Below are 24,588 nucleotides of genomic sequence, written 5' to 3' on the forward strand. Positions count from 1 at the left end.
TGTGATTCATCATAGCTCTCGGAGGCACTATGGATTTCAAGCCAATGATGTGGGGAGGGGAAAATAGGGAGCTTTGAAGTAAGATGCTGAAGAGGGATAATCCACAATTAAAGCAACTTTAAAAAAAAATAGTTGGGAAAAGAACCATTTGCTGAGGTGTATTTATTATTATTTGGCTGAGGTGTGGAGGTGGTGGTGAGAAAATTAATTTGTTAGCATAGTTTTTGTGCCATTAAAGCCTGCAAGCCAAGCAATTTTGGTGCTTTGCTTCACTTCAAAAGAACACTTAGAGGATGTTTTTTAAAACAATCTGTTGCTGCCAAACATAGCCCAGCCCATTAACGAGCTTATTCTTGATTAATTACCTAACTCCAGCCAAGCCCACCTCAACATACATATGTGTGTATATATAGGGAGAGGAGGCAGAATTTCTACCTCAGAGAGGGGTCTGGCGTCCTTCTCTCTCTTTCTCCCTCTCTCTACCTCTTTTCCATAATAACTCTTTGCTAAATATTCTTCCCTATACTTTGAATAAGACACAATGAACAGGCAATTCAGTTCCAGGTCTGGGGGTGGGGTCAGGGTCTCCCGCGGCTACAGTTCTTCGACTGCTGCCATTCCTGGAGGGACAAAAGGCAGCTTCACCTCAGTTTCTTTATCCCGGGCTGGGAGAAGCAGTGGAGGGCTAGGGGGTGGCTTTGGGAGCAGAAGCCTATACAGCCTAGGAGTTAACAAAAGCAGGTCCATTAGTCATGGTACAGGTGGAATTGGAGGCTTCTGGGGTGGTGGAATGAGTAGTGGTGGTGGGTTTGGTGCAGGTGGGTTTGGTGGTGGAGCATTTTCAGTTGGGGGGTATGGAGCTGGAGGTGGTTCCTTTGCAGGCTTTAGTGGCGGTGCATCAGGAATGGGGGGCTTTGGTGGTGGTCCAAGGATGGGCTTAATAGTTCCTCCTGGGGGCATCCAGCAAGTGACCGTCAACTCCAACCTCCTGTCACCACTCAACTTAGAGATTGACCCCGAGATCCAAAAAGTGCGTGTGCATGAAAGGGAGCAGATCAAATCCCTCAACAACAAGTTTGCATCCTTCATTGACAAGGTGAGTCAATTGAACGCAACATTGTGGTAGAGTTTGCAGGAAAGGGATGGGCCGCTCAAGGGTACGCTGGATGAAAGCAGATTGCAGGCATCATTCTTCCCAACCAAGGTTTCAGCCTGTCTACCTCCGTGGTTTCCCACAAACCATGTCTGGAATTATAGATTGTTAGATGTCACGAATCTCTTTCACAGGACTACATTTCCCAGAGTCCCATGGGAAGAGGGAATGACTATTAAAGCATAGTGTGGGTTTGCCTGCTGCTGCTTCTTCTCCAGCTGTTTGCCTTATTAAAGCAGCTGCCACACCCCATCCCCATTAACAAACCTTAGGTTAAGGTTGTGGGCCTTATTTTTAGTAGAAGACATTTTCGAGCCTGGGTCACCATTATATGCAAGAGCATTTATGTTCATGTTCATAGATGTTATGGATTTAGATCAGGGTAGTCAATGTGGTATCCTCCACATCATGGGTAGGCAAACTAAGGCCCGGGGGCCAGATCCAGCCCCATCACCTTCTTAATCTGGCCCCTGGACACTCCAGGAATCAGTGTGTTTTTACATGAGTAGAATGTGTGTTTTTATTTAAAATGCATCTCTGGGTTATTTGTGGGGCCTGCCTAGTGTTTTACATGAGTAGAATGTGTGCTTTTATTTAAAATGCACCTCTGGGTTATTTGTGGGGCATAGGAATTCACTCTTTTTCTTTCTTTCCAAAATATAGTCCCCCCCCCCACAAGGTCTGAGGGACAGTGGACTGGCCCCCTGCTGAAAAAGTTTGCTGACCCCTGCTCCACATGTTGTGGCCTGCAACTCCCACCAGCCACCTATCCATTGGCTATGCTGGCTGAGAATGATGAGCACTGCACTGGGAACCCTGATTTAGATTATGAGTTGCCAGCCTGTAGCATGGGGAGGGGCAGAAGCAGCAGGGCTTTCTTGTGGCACTCCTGGAGAGAAGCAGAATGGCCTGTGAGCCTGGCTATGCTATAAAGGCTAGCCTACATTCTTGCCTGCCTCTCCCATGTTGTGCTGCTGCTTGTTCTCCTGCTCAGTAGATCAGAGGCAAAACACCCCTGTGGGTTAAAGCCTCAGCGCCTAGGGCTTGCCGATCGAAAGGTCGGCGGTTCGAATCCCTGCGGTGGGGTGCGCTCCCGCTGCTCGGTCCCAGCGCCTGCCAACCTAGCAGTTCGAAAGCACCTCCGGGTGCAAGTAGATAAATAGGGACCGCTTACCAGCGGGAAGGTAAACGGCGTTTCCGTGTGCGGCTCTGGCTCGCCAGAGCAGCGATGTCACGCTGGCCACGTGACCCGGAAGTGTCTCCGGACAGCGCTGGCCCCTGGCCTCTTAAGTGAGATGGGCGCACAACCCCAGAGTCTGTCAAGACTGGCCCGTATGGGCAGGGGTACCTTTACCTTTACCTTTTACACTACTAAGATGTTATGTAATACATTGGGCTTGACTTTTTGGTAGGATTGCTACCTTCTCAGCTTTCAACTAGCCACTTAAGTTGTGTCTAACAGAACCTTTATGTGATATTTTAGCTGGTGAAAATACTCCCCCCTCCCATGCTGCCAAAACTAAATTTTTGCTTGCAAAGCTGCTGTTCAAAGGCACAAGCAAAGGCACATCTGTTTTGCCACCGTCAGCTGGCAACCTGGGTCACTCAGTGCTCTCAACAGCACAGCTGTTTTAGGACTAGGTGGGGGTAGATTGATATGAAAGTAGCATACAGGTTGACTCCTTGTAAGTAAAGAATCTCCAAGAAGATTCTGGAGGCAAAGGCATGCTCATTTTAAGACTGTCATATTTTGGTGAAGAACAAGCTGCTGTCACAGGTAGAAGACCAGTCCAGGAATGGGGAGGAGGCATGTTTTTGGTCATTTGGCAGTTCTATTTATGGGACTCTTGTCGGAAAGGCTGGCTGCCATTGATTTAGAATCATGTTTCACAAAAAGGAGGGTACTGAATTCCCTTTATATGTAGCAATGATGATTAGTTGAAGCTTATCCTTGATGTAGGAGGCCTCAGGATTCCACCAACACAAGCAAAGGCAAGATTCCTGGATCCTACTTGTGATGTGTTGAGAGAGATCCTGGTACAGCAGAGAGGCCAGGAGTGTGAGCCAGAAAATTCCCAATTCTAGTTTCATCTCAGAGAGGTGGATTTAGGCAAGCCTCCATCGCCAGCCTCCGTTGCCACTGCAAAATGTTGATAATAATAATACTGGTCTGCCTTACAGGAGTGCTGTAAGTGCTTTGAAAACTTGAAACATTCAAGGGTATGCACAGCAATTTAAGTCATTCCCTGGGTGTTTTGCATTCATTCAAATATGTGTATCTCCAGGGTCTTTGATGATTTAAGGGGATTCGTTGAAGAGTGCATCTAATCCTCATTGGTCAGTATGTAATAAGGACTGGGCTCTGGTTCCAGTATGCTTTTGACTCAGTTTATAGTTGTGATGATATGAGTTTACATACCATGGGTCTCTTGATGGGTTTCAGGTACGGTTTCTGGAGCAACAGAATAAGGTTCTAGAGACCAAATGGGACCTACTACAGCAACACAGCAGCACAGGTACTAAGATCAACATTGAGCCAATGTTCGAGGCTTACATCGCTAATCTCAGGAGACAGCTGGATACCCTGACTGGTGATCGTGGGAGGCTGGATGGAGAACTCAGAAATGTGCAGGATCAGGTCGAAGACTTTAGAAAGAGGTGAGTGAGCCATGAGGGCCTACTTGGGTAAGAAGACTCAGCATACTCATTGATGCAGCAGAATAGTAAAGGAAAGGGACCCCTGACCATTAGGTCCAGTCGTGACCGACTCTGGGGTTGCGGTGCTTATCTCGCTTGATTGGCCGAGGGAGCCGGCGTACAGCTTCCGGGTCATGTGGCCAGCATGACTAAGCCGCTTTTGGCGAACCAGAGCAGTGCACGGAAACGCCGTTTACCTTCCCGCCAGAGCGGTTCCTATTTATCTACTTGCACTTTGACGTGCTTTCGAATTGCTAGGTTGGCAAGAGCAGGGACCGAGCAACGGGAGCTCACCCCGTCGCAGGGATTTGAACCGCCGACCTTCTGATTGGCAAGCCCTAGGCTCTGTGGTTTAACCCACCTTGAAAAGGTGGCATGGACAGTACCATTTCAGACTGCAGGTGTGTGTGTGTGTGTGTGTGTGTGTGTGATCCCATTTTTAATGCCCCCCTTAATATAAACCAAAACAAATCTTCCTGGAAATAGAAAATGAGCATGTAATTATGAAAAGTAGCATAGCCTGGCTTTCTATATCATCATCATCATCATCATCATCATCATCATCATCATCATCAAACCTTTTATTGGTATCACATCCAAACATCCAAAACAGATCAACACAGAATTACCACTTCCCCAGTGGCACAAAACATTTGCTAAAAGAAAGGAGGCAGAGCAGTCTATCGTCACATCTCTAGGTCTCCAGGGAGATCAGACGTCTGCAGTGTATTTCGACGACAAAAAACCAAATAGAGATATTTAGCCACTAACTTGATGAGCTCCTGATCAGGCGCTCTATATGCAGTGTTTATTTTCTGCTTGCAAGGAGGCTGTTGTTTTTTAATGTAGGGATTGGGAGCATTATTTTTTTATTTTTTTTTAAGAATTCTGTTCCTGCTGTCTGAAATGGGGAGAGTGCCTCATGAGAAGCCCATAGGCTTCTGGTTGGCCACTGTTAGAGAAGGATGTTGGACTAGATCAGCGATTGGTCTGATCCAACAGGCTCCTCTCAAGTGGCAAATTCCATCCTACTGCCATCTCAGGTCTCTGATGAGCTCAGTGGTCTGTCATGTGTCAATCCAGCACTAGGAATGAGCTGAAGATGCAATCTAGATGTTTTCTGGCCTCATAGCAATGCTATCTTCTTTTCTTGGCATGGATTCCACCTTGTGGTTTAGGCTGGAGAAGTTTTCATTGCATATTAAAGAAATGAGGGCATTTAAAGCAAGTATTTACAGGATCATAAAATGCAGCTTGGCTCACAAAAAGAGCCATAAAAACGTGCAGTAGCAAATTCTGTCATATATATTCATGACTCTTTGGCCTGTTTAAAAGTGTGTTGGTAGAAAAACACTGTAGAAACTTAGGGGCACAACTGCTTTAAAGGCAAGTGGGACTAAGGCACTTGAGACAGACTTTTAGGACCCCCACACAGATGGGATAGTCATTATCCTCTGATTTGGCTGATTTGAAGTATATTTTTGTATGCACTCCCTCACATATATGCAGCACACACAGATGGGCATGCATGCTGCTTGCATGCCTACAGCAAAACCCAACAAGTGTAATCTAGGCCCCATCTGCACTATACCTTTAAAGCACCATTATCCCACTTTAAACAGTCATAACCAGGTACCCCAAACTCGGCCCTCCAGATGTTTTGGGACTACAACTTCCATCATCCCTAGCTAACAGGACCAGTGGTCAGGGATGTTGGGAATTGTAGTCCCAAACATCTGGAGGGGTGAGTTTGGGGATGCCTGGTTATAACTTCACCCCCTAGAATCCTGGGAATTGTAGTTTGTTAAAGAGCTGTAGTTTGCAGAGAGTTGTTAGCAGACATTTTACTTCCCTTACGGGGTGCAATTCCCAGGAAGAGGGATGGACTGTGAATTGTATCCCTTTGAGGGGAATAGGGGTGTCTCCTAATAACTCTCAGTGAAATTTACTTCTGTGTAATGCATTTAACACTAGTATGTAAGGGTGCAACTAACCTACTCATCTGGGCCAGAATCACATCAAAGGAGGGAACCATTTTCTTTCTATTCTTCCTCTCTCTCAGTTCTCCTTGTTCTCAGAAGAATCCAAATCTGTTTCTTCTCTTAATAGATATGAAGATGAAATTAACAAGCGCACTGCGGCTGAAAATGAGTTTGTTGGCATCAAGAAGGTGACTTTTTTTTTTAAAAAAGCAGCAATAAGTAGGAGTCTTATAGGGAAATAGCATTTTGTCTCAGCTCTTAGAGGAGTCCAGATTAAATGAGTTTCAAATTCCAGCTCAGCTGGCTGTTTCCTGAATAGTTGCCTACTGGGTTCATTATTATCAATAATCAATGAAAGGAAGATGTAGTCAACTGATTGGGCTGCAATTCTATACCCACTTACCTCAAAGCAAGCATTATTGACCTCCATGGGTCTTACTTCTGAGTAGATACGTAGGACGCTTGGCTCTGAGTCAGGGGGCCCTTGGTTCAAACCTTTGCAATGTAAGGCTAATGGTACTGACCTTCTTTACAGATTTATTGTGACAAATAGTGAAATAACATATGTGAAGCTCTGCATATGCTTTAGCATGGCTAATAGGAGCCTCCATAATACAGATCACCACTTCTAGGGGACAAACAGCATTGTCTTGCATGTCGAGGTCCCCAGGGCCACCCCAATAACTCACACATCACACCAAATTTTTTGTTTAAGGTTATTGGCATAATTTTGGCCACAACTTTATTAAATTACAAACATGTGAGTGGTTGCTTAGCCATTGGTTGCGACTATCTGCCCCCACCATGGGAGACAGCCTGACATTCCGCATGCCTGTGAAAGTCAGAAAAGGGGAATACATTTGGGGGTAGCGACGGAGCAGGGAACCTACCCTCAGCCCTCCCCAAATGCACCCAGAAGCTCTTGCAGTGGCCCAAGCCCCCTCGACAGGGTGGACAAGCAATAGTTAGCCCCTGATTCCTTTAACGGAATCCCTTGCAGCAGCAGCATTAGAGGGGCAGGCACAGCCAATCCATGCCCCTCAACCAACCAAACCATAAACCAATGCCTAACTGCAACCTTACAAGTTGTGACGATTTGCCATGCAGTAGGCAAAAACCAAATGGCCCCAGCCAATCAGCCAGATGGACAAAATTCCTACCGGGCCCCTGCCCGAAGAGCAGACGACCCCATGACAGGCATAGCAAGGTCAAAGTGAACAACCCTAATTCTAGGGAGGGGGGGACAGGCAATCCGATGCACCGGTGAAAAGAGGAAATCCTAGCCTTGTGCAATGAATTTTAGCATTTCTGGCTGTCAATCAACAAATGGCAACATTAACTTCCTCCCAACAACAAGGGAAGCCCAATCGCATCAGTGGCCAACGATCAAATAGCCCACCCCACAACTTTGGAGTGTCCTAGCGGCCCCCACCGCAACACGTGCTCTCCATGAAGGAGAACACGCTTTCTTTGTGTCCTGCTTATAAGTTTCCAGACGCATATTGGAAAATTATGCAGAACTTCATGGAAAACACATGCTTTGGTTGAAGGAGGTCCCTTAAAGTATCTTTAAGGTTTTCTAATGCCCCCGGGAAAGTCCTCTACCAAGTCGGCTGCTAGTCAGAGTTACTGGACTGAGCACCAACAGCTGTCTATGGCTTCTAGCTTGGCTCTGGTCATGTAACACAAATTCAATGCATTTATTTCAGGATGTGGATGGTTCCTTTATGCACAAAATAGAGCTGCAAGCAAAAGGTGATAAACTGAGAGATGAAATCGACTTCTTGAGAGCCCTCTATGAGGCAGTAAGTGCTCAACTTTCTTGATTCAAAGAAATCAGAGTAATGTGGAATCTTATAGGCTGTGCCCTCACTGCTGGAAGCCAAGTTACTTCTTGCAGAAAGGAGTGGGCTGACTCATGTGAGAAAGAGCACACGTAAAAGATGTTTCAGCTGAATAAGTTGAAAATGGGACATGTGACTGGCTCCTTGGCAGATTCTGGAAGACAACATTTCATAGGTCTGCTGGGGAGCTAAATGTGAGCCTTGTTCAGTCATTTTTGAATTTTGCACAGACCTAGGAATGAATCATGGGAGTTGTGAGTGAACTGCCCTCAATATTGCATTGGCGGTGCTCTAAAATATTTGTTTTAGAGTTGGTTATCTCTCCATCAGTTCAAAGTGGTGTTAGGAATCAGAAATGGGATACTGAAGGACAGCAAAGGAAGCAAAATGAAAACAAAACCAGTTGCTCCTATCAGGCAACGCCTTACAAGGGGACAAAATCTGACATGCATTAGACATAACCTGGGTTTTTTTGGGGCAGGAGGGGGTTATTGGGTTGTTGTTTTTATTTTGATTATATATTTTTATTTTGCTCTTTGAGACCTCTGGGTATAGGGCAGTATATAAATAAAAATAAAATAAAATAACCCAGTTATTTTATGTGATGGGGAAAGCCCTATACATTCAAAGGAAAGGATCTGATAGGGAAACATGAATGCACAGGAGTGCCCTTTGCATGTCACAACATAAACTCTGCTGTGGATCAGATGGTTCTTTATAGAACTGGATGGGGATCCTGTGTTTCTCCAGATGCTGCTGGACTACAACTCCCATCCTCCCTGCCCATTGGCTAGGGCTGATGGGAGCTGGAGTCCATCCACTTCTGGAGGTGCCACAGATTCCTCATCTCTGTTTTAGAGCTTTACTTTAAATGAAGGACAAAAAAGTTATTTAGAATCTAGCCACAGAGTGAAGAATGTATGAGAGGGAAATTCTATGCAAGTTTATTTCTAAGTAAGTAAGTGGTACTTACTCCCAGGTAGGTAGGTAGGTGTGCATAGAATTTCACTGTGAGTCACATTTTATAATATGGCTGCCACACCCAGTATGCCTGAAACTAGTGGCTGTTCCACATGCTAGAGTGGTAAGAAATTAAGGATGCCATATATCCAGAATTTCCCAGACATAGCCGGGATTTGGCCGCCGAAAAAAGTGTCTGTGCCAAAATCGCTGTAATGTCCAGGAAAATCCATAGGTATGGCAACCCATGTCAGAAGTGTAGAATTTGGCAAATTTCTTTCAAAAAAGCTCAAAAACTTTGGTGTCCGGATTTCCCTTTTTTGAAATATGGCAACCCTAAAGAAATCATTTCAGAATCATTATGTTTTTGGCGAGGGATGTTCCTCCTGCTATTTGAGAGCAGCTAAACTCCTCGATTCCATTTCAGATTTGAGGCTTGCCATACTGGGCTCACAAACAAACATATGGCAGGTTTTGCCATGAATGCGCAAAGACCTCCTGCAGCTGGCACTGGTCAGTCATGTCACTGACCCATGCTGGTGTGAGACTCATGACCAGGCATAGCAGGAACAGTGAGTCTGAAATGGCAGAGGTCTTTGCAGAATGTGCCACATGATGCTGAACTCTGCTAAGTCTCTTGTATAATTCTGTTGTATAATTCTACAATATCTCTAGTAGCAAGCCATATGGCCTGGGCCAACATGTGTGGTCCTCCAACCCCGCCTGTGTGGTTTATCTCCACACCACTGCCATCCATTGGCAGAGATGTTTGACAGCAGGATGGGTGATGAATCACATAGTGGAGGCCTGGTCTGTGTTTTGAGCTGGTTGCTGTTGTTGTTTAGTCGTTTAGTCATATCTGACTCTTCATGACCCCATGGACCAGAGCAGCCAGGCACTCCTGTCTTCCACTGCCTCCCGCAGTTTGGTCAAACTCATGTTCGTAGCTTCGACAACACTGTCCAACCATCTCATCCTCTGTCGTCCCCGTCTCCTTGTGCCCTCAATCTTTCCCAACATCAGGGTCTTTTCCAGGGAGTCTTCTCTTCTCATGAGGTGGCCAAAGTATTGGAGCCTCAGCTTCAGGATCTGTCCTTCCAGTGAGCACTCAGGGCTGATTTCCTTCAGAATGGATAGGTTTGATCTTCTTGCAGTCCATGGGACTCTCAATAGTCTCCTCCAACACCATAATTCAAAAGTATTAATTCTTTGGCAATCAGCCTTCTTTATGGTCCAGCTCTCACTGGGATACTAAGAACTTATGTTTTCATGCAGGAACTCGCTCAGATCCACGGACAGATCAGCGACACCAGTGTGATCCTACAGATGGACAACAACCGAGATCTAGACCTCAACAGCATCATTGCTGAGGTGAAAGCACAGTATGAAGACATTGCTAACAGGAGCCGGGCCGAAGCAGAAGCTTGGTATCAAAGCAAGGTGAGACCTTCTGCAGCTTTTATCTCTGGCGCTCAGTGACTAAGAGGCCTCTGGTCCATATCTGGGCCCTATTTTTCAGTCAACAGAGAAGCCTGAGGCAAATGAAAACTAAGTTGAACTTGCAGACCAAAAAGATTTTAAATCCAAAATGTTCCATTTTAATGGGAATATTTGCCAAATTGGATCTCAATTCCTACTTTCTTTCTTTTTTACGATAAATTTTTATTAATATTACACATATATGCATATAAACATATACAAAAGCCATTACATAACTTACACATATTATATCCACTCCACAAATCATAAGTATAATACACAGTTGTTTTAGGCTCTGCCAAGCCTTGGACTTCCCTCCACTCCTTTGGTAAGTATCAGATAAATTCTATGATCACGTATTTTATCTCTTTTACATAGTAACCCCTTACTGTTAGAGTTATTTCAACCCCGCCAGTGTCATCTGAAATTTAGTTCCAATATAGATCCAATATTTATTCCAATTACTTTCAAAATTCTAGTTGGATCTCGAAGAGAGTAAAATCAACCACTGGTGGAAAGCCTATCAGCAAAAGACCTACTACAACCAATAGCACTGCCATTCTTACTTGATATGGGAGCATCCCAGAAGCTCATAGGACCCTAGACATATTTCTTTATTGTGCATTCATGATTATTTTTTGCTCATGGCGGCATGAAGGTGATTATATCTGCAATCCCACTTTCGATGACATTTGTGTCTGGAAAAAGTTTGGGGGTGAACATACTGCTTCGATTTCAACTGTTGCATGTCCCATGGCTTCCTGTGGAAGCCCTGTAACTTTTTGTGCCACAAATATTTGGGGCTCCTCTTTGTCCTGCCCCCCCAAATGCAATAACGTAGAACCATCAGGTAAGCATCACAGAAGGATGTGCAGAAAATGCAGTATAGAGCCAACACTAATGCACTATTGTTGACTCAGTGACATGTTGCAGAATACACCCTTCTTTAAAAAGTGTGGAAGGATTCAAAGAGGCAGTGCAAGAAGAATCTTCTGGGTGGCAAGCCTATTACTCAGGTTGCCTAGACTATTATTGTGGTTGTTGTTTAGTTGTTTAGTCGTGTCCGACTCTTCGTAACCTCATGGACCAGAGCACGCCAGGCACTCCTGTCTTCCACTGCCTCCTGCAGTTTGGTCAAACTCATGCTGGTAGCTTTGAGAACACTGTCCAACCATATAGTATATAGTATATAGTATATAGTATATAGTATATAGTATATAGTATATAGTATATAGTATATAGTATATAGTATATAGTATATAGTATATAGTATATAGTATATAGTATATTGTATATAGTATATAAAGGTAAAGGTACCCCTGATCATTAGGTCCAGTTGCGGATGACTGGAGTTGCAGTACTCATCTTGCTTTATTGGCCGAGGGAGCCGGTGTTCAGCCATGTGGCCAGCAGGACTAAGCCGCTTCTGGCGAACCAGAGCAGCGCACGGAAACACCGTTTACCTTCCCGCCAGAGCGGTACCTATTTATCTACTTGCACTTTGATGTGCTTTTGAACTGCTAGGTTGGCAGGAGCTGGGACCGAGCAATGGGAGCTCACCCCATCGTGGGGATTCGAACTGCTGACCTTCTGATCGGCAAGTCCTGGCTCTGTGGTTTAATCCACAGCACCACCTGCGTCCCTTTATATAGTTTATAGTATATAGTATATAGTATATAGTATATAGTATATAGTATATAGTATATAGTATATAGTATATACTATATACTATATACTATATACTATATACTATATACTATATACTATATACTATATACTATATACTATATAGATATATTAAAAAATTCAAGCATTTTCTACCAAGGAAGCTATCAAACCACTTATAATAAAAACAGCACGGCACCAGCACTTTCATTAAAAGCAGTCCATTCTCAAAAGCCTATTGAAACCAGAAGGACAACAAGGAAGGAGCCAGTCTCTCTTCTCTGAAGAGGGAGTTCCAGAGCCTAACCAAGCTCCCCTTTCCTAAATCCTAGAACTGGCACTGCTTAAAGTAGCTCAGTTACCAAAGAATGTGTTTCTGCATTGCAGTTTCAGGAACTTCAGAGTACAGCAGCTGGTCACGGTGATGACCTGAAGAGTACCAAGAACGAGATTGCAGAGCTGAATCGAGTCATCCACAGACTGAGATCAGAAATTGATAACATTAAGAAACAGGTGGGGACCATTTTAATATAGCAACGACTGAATCTATGGCATGTGTGTATTTCAACCCCCCCTCCTTCTTTTCTTCTTCTTTTTATTATTTATTCAATTTGTACTTTCTTGCAAGTTCAGGCTGGGTGGAGACTTTGTTCAATGGCAGAACACATGGACAAGGTTGCAGGTTCAATCTCTGGCATCTTGGTGATGCACATGGTGGGGGAATATGGGCTAGCATTTTGATGTCAGCGACATGGGGTGGGTGCTGCAAAAACACCTGTGTGCATGAATAGTGCTGATCCCACAATAAACACCCACCTGGAAGCAGCCACAGACAGCAGTTCCTCACAGTTGCCCACCACCCACCATTCTTCCATCCCAGATCTCTCTCACACTATCAACTTACTAAAACAGGAGCTAGAACCCTTCTCAAAAGTGTCATCAGGCCTCATATTTGTGGCTGCTGTTTGGTGCTCAGCTATAAACTGGGGAAAGCTGAGAAAATCTCAGTGGACACGGTGAAATTTATTTCTGTCCTGCTGCCACTTCTGCTTTTCCTCCTGAGCCCCTTGATTGAAATAGCAGCAGAAGAGGAAAAAAGACAGGAACTGTTATAGATTCACTTTCATGGCTGATAGTGGCTTTGGGGCTGTAATGGGAAATAGTTTAAGGTAACAAATCTTGCAACCCTGACTCAATTTGTGCCTACTTTTACTTTAGACTTGCATTTAACCAAAGGTTTTTATAGAGCCAGACATGGATCTCTCAGTCCACTGGGGGACGTCTGTTCATGCACCGTGATACTAAAATAATGTATTGGTATTTGACACATCAAATCCATGCTAACTTAAGATATTTTAAGTTAGACCTTGGTGTATAATTCCAAACTACTCCTGAAAAGAATAGGTTTGGCCCTGTAAGTTACCTGGTTGGGAAACTGCCTAGGAATTGTATTGGGCAGCCCATATGAGTTCCTTGGAGCAGGATTGTGTAAATAAATACATATATACATACAATAGGTAAAGGTAAAGGGACCCCTGACTGTTAGGTCCAGTCGCAGACGACTCTGGGGTTGCGGTGTTCATCTCACTTTACTCACTGAGGGAGCTGGCGTACAGCTTCAGGGTCATGTGGCCAGCATGACTAAGCCGCTTCTGGTAAACCAGAGCAGTGCACAGAAACGCCGTTTACCTTCCCGCTGGAGCGGTCCCTATTTATCTACTTGCACTCTGACGCGCTTTTGAACTGCTAGGTGGCCAGGAGCAGGGAATGAGCAACGGGAGCTCACCCTGTCACGGGGATTCGAACTGCCGACCTTCCTATTGGCAAGCCCTAGGCTCAGTGGCTTAGACCTCAGCGCCACCCGTGTCCCTATACATACCATAAAGGTAAAGGTAAAGGTACCCCTGCCCGTACGGGCCAGTCTTGACAGACTCTGGGGTTGTGCGCCCATCTCACTTAAGAGGCCAGGGGCCAGCGCTGTCCGGAGACACTTCCGGGTCACGTGGCCAGCGTGACATCGCTGCTCTGGCCAGAGCCAGAGCCGCACACGGAAACGCCGTTTACCTTCCCGCTGGTAAGCGGTCCCTATTTATCTACTTGCACCTGGAGGTGCTTTTGAGCTGCTAGGTTGGCAGGCGCTGGGACCGAGCAGCGGGAGCGCACCCCACCGCAGGGATTCCAACCGCCGACCTTTCGATCGGCAAGTCCTAGGCGCTGAGGCTTTAACCCACAGCGCCACCTGCGTCCCATACATACCATAGATAGCCTTAATTATAGGGAGAGACAGAAAATAATCAAAATTCACAGAGGATTCTATGAGCTACACTTTAAATTGATTGCCTTTCAGTTTGATGTTTATCTAGCCAGCAATCCAGACTATCATCTGGAATATTTAGACTGACCTCTTGAGAAAATTACCATGCCTCCAGCTGATCCTTTCCATTCTGACACCGAAATGGGAACCAAGGTATGACTGTGTGTTCACGAGGAAAACTGCTATCATTTCATGAAAACAGGGTTAGGTGTCTCTGCGCTTCTTCTGCAGCAGATGTATGGAAAGAGCTGATTTGTGGCCAGTGGGCTCTTGAACTATCTACACGTAACGCTGACAAGGCAATATTACATATTATGCTGTATGTAAAATAAGCACTTTAGGAAGCAGGAAGCTACTGACTATTTGACTTTCCTGATACCTGCTGCAGATTGCTCAGCTCCAGGCATCTATTGCTGATGCTGAACAGCGAGGGGAAATGGCCCTGAAAGATGCCAGAGTGAAACTCACTGATCTTCAGCATGCCCTACAAAGTGCCAAGGATGAGCTGGCGCGCCTACTGCGGGATTACCAGGAGCTCATGAATGTCAAATTATCCCTGGATATGGAGATTGCTACATATAGAACTCTGCTGGAAGGAGAGGAATGCAGGTGGGTGCCATCTTGCGATGGTTTTATTTCATACCAGGTGCTGTAGCGTACTTTCGTTTGACACAACATGGCTAATGCCTGCATACTTGGGGCGTGAGTGTCCATATGCAAAACTACACATATTTTAATACCCTAAAACTATACATTTGGCTTTGTATAACTATCAGATACCTTCAGCAAATATATGCCTGGTTAGTTTGTTCACACCAGGGTGTGAAATGCTGCCTACGTACTCTTTGCCCTTCAGTGTTGCCTTAAGTCTCTGATCTTAGCCTCCCAGTTTCTCCTGCTTGCCCATTCTTTGATCGTGGGTTACGAAGACCATACTTGGGCCTGCCTCCTTTCTCTTTGGCTCCTCCTCCCATTGAGCTGATGTTTCCTCTATCCCGCTTCCCCTCAGATCTTTGTTTCCTCCAACCATTATTCACAAGTCCAACTCACTTAGCATGCTCTCTCCCTTCAGCAATGCTGCCCCAGGATTCTCTGCTCCTTAGATGCCTGCTCTCCCTCACTTTTGCTTCCTGCCCCTACCTGTCCTCTCTCACCTTCCACTCCCCTTCCTACCAGCAATATATACAGTGGTACCTCTGGTTAAGAACTTAATTTGTTCCGGAGGTCCGTTCTTAACCTGAAACTGTTCTTAACCTGAGGTACCACTTTAGCTATTGGGGCCTCCCGCTGCCGCCGCCATGCTATTTCTGTTCTCATCCTGAAGCAAAGTTCTTAACCCGAGGTACTACTTCTGGGTTAGCAGAGTCTGTAACCTGAAACGTTTGTAACCTGAAGCGTTTGTAACCCGAGGTATCACTGTCCGGCAGCGGGAGGCCCCATTAGCTAAAGATGGTACCTCAGGTTAAGAACAGTTTCAGGTTAAGGAATGGACTTCCAGAATGAATTAAGTTCTTAACCTGAGGTACCACTGTACTCCCTCCCAGGGGAACCAGATACACAGATGCACACACACACACACACACACACACCCTTCCACACACACAAAGTTAATTTCTATATTTTTAATGGTTGTGTAGGAGAGGTTATGTTAGAGGTTATGTTAGAGGTTATCTCATTCAAAAGTTTTCTCTTCTGTACAACAAAGGTTGTACAGGATTCTGTACGAAACAAATGCAAGAACTCGGTATTTGAATCTGGTCACCCTACTCCTGTACCTAAAACCTACGTGAGATATTTTGTGGCCTAATGGATAGCACACATTTCTGTGTGGGAAGTGAAATATCTTGGCCTAGACTGATCCTTTTCCCCACATTCCACCATACCATGCAGAATACTCATGGACATGCTATGCCATCATGGTAGCTCAGAAAATACAGTGGTACCTCGGGTTAAGTACGTAATTCGTTCCGGAGGTCTATACTTAACCTGAAACTGTTCTTAACCTGAAGCACCACTTTAGCTAATGGGGCCTCCCATGTTGCCGTGCCGCCAGGGCACAATTTCTGTTCTCAACCTGAAGCAAAGTTCTTAACCTGAAGCACCATTTCGGGGTTAGCGGAGTCTGTAACCTGAAGCGTATGTAACCTGAAGTGTATGTAACCCGAGGTACCACTGTAGTTAGAAGGGGGTTTCAAATGATAGGCATCAGCCAGTTTATAAACATAGAACATGGCATGATTCGCCCAGTTTGGGATTTTGCAAGAGAATCATTCAGGTGGTGGCACCCATTATTCCTGCTTTTTATTACATTTATTCATGTGGGCATTGAAACACAGATACATTTGCATGGCATTTATCCAATCATGTAAAATGTCTCGTATTTAATGGATCTCTTAGCCAATATCTATGTGCATACTTAGGAAGTATTGCCTGCTGTTGCACATCATAAGTAACATTGCATGCATATGTCATAGAATTTTGTGTTTCCACATGCATTTTATTTGCATTCATATTAGCTGAAGCAGCTTATAACATTGGGTGGATTTTAAAAATGCAAATGCATAATATATCCACAAATGTTTTACATGCATATAAGTAAGTCTGTGTTTGTTTATTAGTAGATGTGTATCTAATGCATTTTTTTAAAAAACATAATGCTACTTAGAGACTATTCATAAAAGGAATCTCTATTCATAAAAGGGTCTCTTAGCCCCTATCTTGGGTATGAAAGGCCTACTGACAGTTATGCAATGGTGAAAAACAGGTACTCTGTGCATGCTTAGAGGAACCTGCAACTTTATTATTATTATTATGTGCCTAAGGCTGACGTCTGGCATTCAAAACAGATTCCAAGTACGACTCCTGCTGCTGGTTTGATAAGTCTCAATGAGTAAAAGGACCAGCCATTCATTTCTGGTCAAAGTGTTCCCACATATAAGCAGCCTCACCACTTGAGGGAGCTCTTTGGTGATTGCTCCATGGCTGAAGTTGCTTGGGTTATTAATTGGCCCCTGGGGGCAGGTTTTGCAACTGGGGAAGGGAGAGGGAGTGTGCATGGCAGTGTCAGGGGTGATTGCATGGACTTGCACCATAGCCCCAGCCAGTGGCAAAATGTTTCCCATTGAGATCTAGCTAAACCGCACAATGACAGCAACCATGTAATGTAGACTATCTCAGAGGCAGAGCACTGGTTCCACTAGTTCGACTGGTGTGTCCTCCACCCCAGGATTGTGAGAAATGGTTAAGCCTGAAGCTGGCAAACAACCCCAGAAACCACTGTCAGTCTTTCACTCTGAGGCTGTGATTGCAGAATCGCCAGAGGCAGGGATAATGAAACGGCTTAGGACCGCAGCAACTGGGGAAACAAAATGGTGTGAACTGCCCCTCTGCTTACCAAATCAGAGTCCCCATTTCTTCACAAGCCACTCCCCTTCATACGCCTCCAGGGGGCGGGTCCAAGGCCTTTTGTTTCCTGAGATGATAGACAAGACACTGACTCCCTTCCCTAATTTGATGTACAGAAACTAATTGGACCGACAGTTGAATTGTATTTCAGTGCTGGCTAGCCTCTACTACACCTGACAACTTAGTTTATTAGGAGTAGAGCAGTCTGTGTGGCAACAATCCCTACCTCCCAGTATTTGCTGGGAGAGCATGTTGAATTTTTCAAATTCCAGTTATGAGGGGTGCTACAAAGTTGTGACATGACTTGGAAATTCAAAAAACATTCAGGTTAAATTAATATAATTTAGTTTTACTTGGTAAAATTAAAAGTATGTAAAATTGCATAGGAAAAATTAAAAATGGTCGTCAGATACTTGCATTATATAATATTATAGAATACATAATACACAATACGTAATATTAATTATATTATATTCTTGCTATTTATTCTTATTATTTCTATTCCCTGACATTTTCAGAAGGTAAAATTAAAATTCTTTGGTTTTCTGAAAGCTTTTTCATCAAGTGTAGACTTACAAAGCTAAATGTTGTCCAAACACAAAAATAATAGCGGATTTGAATTCTTCACACCCAAAAACATACAGTGGAACCTCGGGTTACATACCATCCTCCTCATCCTCCTTATGAATGCTTCGGGTAACGAGCTTCACTAACCCGGAAGTATATGCCCCTAGTTGTGAACTTTGCCCCGGGATGCAAGTGGAAGTTGCACACCAGTGGCACGGCGGCAGCGGGAGGTGCCATTAGCGAAAGCGCACCTCATGTTAAGAACGGTTTTGGCTTTAGAACGGACCTCTGGAACGAATTAAGTTTGTAACCGGAGGTACCACTGTATTTTAAAGACTGCTCACCAAAAAACATTGCAAAATTATGTTTCACCCCCTAAAATGACACACCCTATTGTGGTTGCATCATCCTGGCCAATGGTTGGGCCGGCCCTGTGAGGCCTCCCACAAGCTCAAACCAAACCTGTGTCCCTTTCTCCCATTTAGTCAACATGTCAGAACAGCCATTTGGTTGAGGAAAAGGGCAATCTCACGGTCACTTCCTCAAGTATTGGAGGACGGGATAGTTTGTCAGAAGGTCAGGCACATGAATTCCTTTTAAAAGGGGGAAAATTCTCAAGGAACAATGTGCAGTTTCACCTGAGAGCAGTATCTCCTGTTCCTGTAGTGGCTCTAAAATATATTCTGAGTGGAAAGGTCTCTCTCTCCACTCACAGTATGTATGGTGAGGTGCTGGGCATTAAGTGAATTTGCAAATCATAAACCTATGGCCAGTACCATCTGGAAGGCTGTGAGTTGCCCATCTCTGCCTTAGGACTGCTGGGCCAGAGCAACGTGGAAACCTGCTATATGTAATTTTACACCAACAACCCAGGTTAGGGTGGAAGATGTTGCCTGCCATGACACCAGTGATGGACAAGGGCAGGAAATGCTGCCTGACTAATCCTGGTAGTGTAAACAAACCATTGAGCCTCCCCAGGCTATAGAATGGGGCCTTCCAGATGTTGCTGGACTACAGCTCCCATCATACCTGATGCTCACTGGGAATGATGGGAGTTGGAGTCAATGATATTTGGAGGTCAATAAGTTCCCCATCCTTGGTCTAAGGTATGCAAATGCATGACTGGGATCTAGAGGAGGGCTCTTTAGTAGGTTTTCTTGCAGGGAGAGGCATGCAGCTTCTCTTGTCCTTGGATGGCAAGCTTCATTTACTAGGAAATCTCTTTTTGTATGCAAGATACCAGGGGCCCTAACTTCCTCCATGTCTGATCTCCCCACTGAGTGACTAAAGTGCCAGGCAGAGTTTCTTGCTCTGTGTCTGGAAACTGTCCTTATGACTTCTTCTTCTTGTTGTTGTTTAGTTGCTTAGTCGTGTCTGACTCTTCGTGACCCCATGGACCAGAGCACGCCAGGCACTTCTGTCTTCCACTGCCTCCCGCAGTTTGGTCAAACTCATGCTGGTAGCTTCGAGAACACTATCCAACCATCTCGTCCTCTGTCGTCCTCTTCTCCTTGTGCCCTCCATCTTTCCCAACATCAGGGTCTTTTCCAGGGAGTCTTCTTTTCTCATGAGGTGGCCAAAGTATTGGAGCCTCAGCTTCAGGATCTGTCCTTCCAGTGAGCACTCAGGGCTGATTTCCTTAAGAATGGATAGCTTTGATCTTCTTGCAGTCCATGGGACTCTCAAGAGTCTCCTCCAGCACCATAATTCAAAAGCATCAATTCTTCAGCCTTCTTTATGGTCCAGCTCTCACTTCCATACATCACTACTGGGAAAACCATAGCTTTTATTATACGGACCTTATGACTTAGCAGACATATTTATTTTGCCTGGGCACTGTTTCATAGGATTGTACTGTGACACACCTTAATCATTTTGCTCAAAAGCATTTCATCCTTGAATGACTGGCTGACTTGCCTTCAATGTTTTTCTCTCACTAGGATGTCTGGAGAACTCACCACCCCTGTAAGCATGTGTAAGTTATACTACTTTTCACTGTGAATGTCCATGATACCGCACTCTTTCCCATAGAATTTACCTCTGGGCTGAAGTTCCTGGGCTGAAGTTCTCCCAATCAAGAATTGTGCAGGACTTCCGAAGGCTCTTTTGAGAACTTCATAGAGTTGGGAAGAACGAAGGGACTGGGAAGCTTAGATGGGGATCATCTGCTTTGTGTGCAGGAGGTCTCAGATTTCATCCTTAGCATCTCCAGATAGCAGATTAAGCTGAATTAAACTGAAATCCCACTGAATTAAACTGAAATCCCACAGAGCTGCTGCCAGTCAATGTACTGAGCTAGGTGGTCTGACTTACTATAAGGCAGCTTCCTATGTTGCTATGAATCTCACATCCATACCATACATTTAAAGCATGTGGCTTCTTCTAAAGAACCTTGGGAACTGCAGTTTTGTTGAGGTGCTGGGAACTTTTAGTTCTATGAGGGGTGAGCTACAGTTCCCAGGATTCTTTGGGGGAAGAAGCTATGTGTGTTAAATATGTTTTAAATGTATAGTGTGGTTTCTAACAGATGCCTTGTCACGTATCCCATCAAGAACCTCCAGGGAACAAAATTTCATAGCTTCCAAGTGGCCAACTTTGACTGAAGATAAAATAGTTTTCTTCCAGAAACCGAATACAGTCTGAAGGAGGGGTCCCTGCCTGTGGTGTCTGCACTCATCCCCTCTGATGACTGTAGTAAAGAGATTTTGTAGGTTTTTGTATTGTTTTAAAAATACTAAAACGTGTGGTTATGTGTACACCACTGGCAGTGATGCTTCTTATATACCATACCTTGCCAAAGCCCCTTTCAGACTTTATACTCATATATATTTCTCTATAGGATCACTTTGGATGGAAACTTACTTAAAAAGTTTATTGGTACTATTGCGTCACCTCACATCTCAAACCAAAAGTTTGATGGTGATCTCTAGATGAAAATATATACACAGGAGAAGCCAGCGGTAGATGTTGTAATTATGAGTTAGCAAATACCCACAGGTTGACCAAAACGCATTAAGGTTACAACAGAGAGATCACATTTCTAGATACAATAAATGATGCCACCCTAGGAATAATCTAACTAGAAAGGAGGCAAGCCTTGAAGTAATCCTGAGTGCTGCCCGGGATCTGGTGAAAGACGTAGGTGTTCTCATACCGGCTGGTGCAAATAAGTCCAAGGGGATGCCTGTGTGGTTAGCAAGCAGAATCAAGGAATAAAAGCAGAATAAAAGGCAAGAAGGATTCTTTTGGGAAAATGTAAGCCTTGCCCAAATGAGGAATATAAAAAGGGGCACAAATTTTGGCGGGAACAAAAATGCAAGTTGACAAGAAGGCAGGTGAAAAAATAATAGTAATTTGAGAAGGGTATGTAAATAAGAATAATTAAAACTTAAGATAAGTAATGTATCAGAGGCAGGGAAATAAGCATTATATCAGAGGCAGGAAACAAGTTGGTTTGGCCTCTCAATGGGGTGCTGAATTGGACAGATCTTCGGTCTGATTCAGCAGTGCTCAGTCCTGAAACAAATTTATATATTATATTTGTTTTATTGCATTTATACCCCATCTTCCCTCCAAAAAGCTCAAGGTGGTTTACTTGCTTCTCCCTTGACCCATTTTATTCTCATAGCCACCCTGTGGGTTAGGCTAGGCTGCGAGGCAGCGATGGGCCCAAGGTTACCCAGTGAGCTTTGCAGTGTTTTGCATGCCCTGGCATTCACTTGGAGAATTTCTCTGGAGCATCTTTCAGTAAAATGCCTTTTTTTCTCCCCAGCGGTGATCAGCAGCTCTTCTACCATGGGCGGAAGCAGTTACGGCCTTGGCGGCGGTGGCGGCGGCCGAGTGAGCAGCGGAGGATTTTCCCTGGGAGGTGGTGGAGGAGGAGGAGGTGGCAGCGGCAGCGGCAGCCTTAATCTCGGAATGGGTGGTGGCAGTGGCGGCGGTTATGGCATGAGCAGTGCGGTCACTGCAGGAGGGAGCAGTTACAGCTCTGGCTTTGGTGGGGGGCTGAGTTCAGGAGGGGGAGGGGGCTCCTCGAGTGTGAGATACAGCTCATCATCAAGCAAGAAAGTAGTCAGATAAAAAGGAAAACAACCACGCTCACACAAGTGCAGCCACTTCTAGAAAATGTTCATATCTGTTCTAACTGCCTGCAGCAACACCCAGCCTCCAAGCTAGTTGTCCTTGACTCAGTGATGGGAGAAATGGTCCCCCAAATGATCACACACAGAAATGCAGTGGATATTCATGAAGAATGCCTTTCCACAGTGCCCCCTACTAGCCTATAGATTCTGTTGTTTAAGGCTATATTCCCCAATTAACATCATCATTGTGGCTGCACAAACATCTAGACCTCATTGGAATAAATGAGAGCAAACTTGACCAGAGAGCAGTGCAACTCCCACTTTGTTTATCTTTTCCATTCAGTCCCTGTTTTCCCGCTTCTCTCTGACACGGTTAACATTGGCTGCAGTGCAAGAATTCAGAACCACTTGCAGCGTGAATGAATCGAGGCACCCATATTAAATTGCATCAGCTGCTGTCTCTGTTCCAGTTGTTTGGGAGGGAGCGGGGACGGAACTGGCATGACAGTTTGAAATCTTTCAAAAAGTCCGACAAAACCAGCAGGAAATTTACTTCAAATTTTGGGTATTATTTTTTTTCTCCATTGAAGGCAAATAATATAACACTTGGATCCCATTGTAATATTGCAATCATTTGGGGGCATGCTCCAACTGCAAAAAAATAAATAAAGCACTTTAATGCCCTGCTGATTTCAGTGAGAGAATTAAGGATGTAATTCAACTTTGCCCACTGAAATGAAAGTGGCTGATAAAATGCTTAATCTTTGGCTGGATTGTACTGCTTAAAAACAAAACAAAACAACACCCTAGAAAACTTGAGTATGTCAAAGAATGACATTTATTTTAGATCATAGCTTCACTTCAAAAGACACATTTAAAATAAATCTCTACTTCTAATGACTTTGTTCTAAACTTTAGGCAGCAACTGAATGTACAGTTACACACAGGGTTTTAGAATTAATGTCTGTGTTTTTCCCTATGAAATTCCATTGCTCCATTTGCAGATTTGTGGACTGATCTCTTGGAGCATTGAGAAGTGTGGCATACAATGTATATAATCCTCCAGCCAAGGTGACACTGGGAATATCAAGTACCATTTAATATATTAAAATAATTTTGCTATAAAAGGCATCTGATATCCCCGTCAGTGCAATCTGATGCACATCTACTCAGAACTAAGCCCCATTATGTTCAGTAGGACTTACTGTACTCTTGTACTCTTATGAATCCTGTACCCACTTGCCTGAGTGTAAGTCCCCTTGAACTCAGGGGTCTTTACTACAGAGTAGACATATTGCGGATTGCACTGTTCATTTATTTTGAATGATTGCAAACCACTTCTGACACCACGTGCCACAGGCACAGTCAAAACAGGGAATTGTTTAATGAACAAAAGGAGCAAGTGCACCAATCAATCAGTTTTGGTTTTTTGTTTTTTTTTTTAATTTTCATGAGTACCCAGGACAATGATAGAGTTTGGCTTCATCAACCTCACAGTATTCATTCCAGTGTAGTGGTCTTTAGGTCACATACCACTTGCAGCTCCTAAGTGGAGCACATATTTGCCTTGGTTGGGTTGTTTTGCAAAGTGATGAATTTTACAAGTTTGAATAGAATTGACACACTGTTGAAAATTTTAAGGAATCCATAACTTAGCAAGCACATTCACCTTGATTGGTTTCTGTCTGCTAGTGCTTATTGTAAATAAAATTGCAGAGGCCTGTCCTTTTCTCACTGTTCATTTTTCTGCATGATCTTTATTGCCAATAAACTGCATTGTAATATTTCTTTCCTGCAAGTGTTTTTCTTAAAAAAAAATAAAAATTTATAGTATAATGGAAGGATACTATGCAGCCCTGCAGAATTGCCTGGATCACATACAATCTGGGCAAGGAAGAGTCTAGTATAGGGAGCCTGCTGGGTCTCTGGTGAGACCAGAACATACTACCACACAGAAATACAGGAGTGAACTGAGCTCCTGTAAACGAGGGTGGCAGGAAATGTGGTTTTGTGTGTGGATGTGTGTCTGTGGATGTGCTTTAAATGTATGATGCACACACAGTCAGAGTTTCAGAATTCAGTTAAGTCATCCCAGCTGAAAACGGCTAAAACTCAAATCACCTACTGAAGTTTATTAGATCAGTCGCAGCATCCCTAGTGCCATGGGCCACATGACAAAAGAAAGCTCAACTCCAGTATAGTCTGATGAAGCATGGAAAGATTACTACTGCCCTATATCTATGGGCACATATTAAGAAGGAATTTACACTGAGATTGTATTTGGCAATGCCAACTAAGAATAGGACACAGAGTTACACCTTGATTCCAATTAGGGTTGTTCCGATGTAAGACTCATTGAGCCCAAGGGGCCTCACTCCCAAAGAAGTATGGAAAAGATTGAAATACTTATTGTGGAGGACATCAAATGATGGCCAGGCTG

The 24,588-nt window shown here is 44.2% G+C and overlaps 1 protein-coding gene across 1 annotated transcript; it reads left to right on the forward strand.

The window, feature by feature from the left end:
• The first annotated feature begins 423 nt into the window (after window positions 1–423).
• Window positions 424–23,932, forward strand: LOC307210658 (keratin, type II cytoskeletal 6A-like). Its single transcript, XM_079966724.1, has 9 exons — window positions 424–1,096; window positions 3,597–3,811; window positions 5,960–6,020; window positions 7,542–7,637; window positions 9,912–10,076; window positions 12,168–12,293; window positions 14,483–14,703; window positions 20,007–20,041; window positions 21,839–23,932. Exons 1-9 carry the CDS (start codon window positions 542–544, stop codon window positions 22,144–22,146), a joined length of 1,782 nt encoding a protein of 593 aa, XP_079822850.1. The 5' UTR covers window positions 424–541; the 3' UTR covers window positions 22,147–23,932.
• The last annotated feature ends 656 nt before the right edge of the window (window positions 23,933–24,588 follow it).

This window comes from Podarcis cretensis, assembly GCF_951804945.1.
Source record: "Podarcis cretensis genome assembly, chromosome: 2".
NCBI lineage: Eukaryota > Metazoa > Chordata > Lepidosauria > Squamata > Lacertidae > Podarcis > Podarcis cretensis.

Coding starts and splice junctions, on each gene's coding strand:
- LOC307210658 (XM_079966724.1), top strand. CDS start 542: ATGAACAGGCAATTCAGTTCCAGGTCTGGGGGTGGGGTCAGGGTCTCC. Junction 6,021..7,541: donor AGTTTGTTGGCATCAAGAAG/GTGACTTTTTTT, acceptor CATTTATTTCAG/GATGTGGATGGTTCCTTTAT. Junction 12,294..14,482: donor TTGATAACATTAAGAAACAG/GTGGGGACCATT, acceptor TACCTGCTGCAG/ATTGCTCAGCTCCAGGCATC.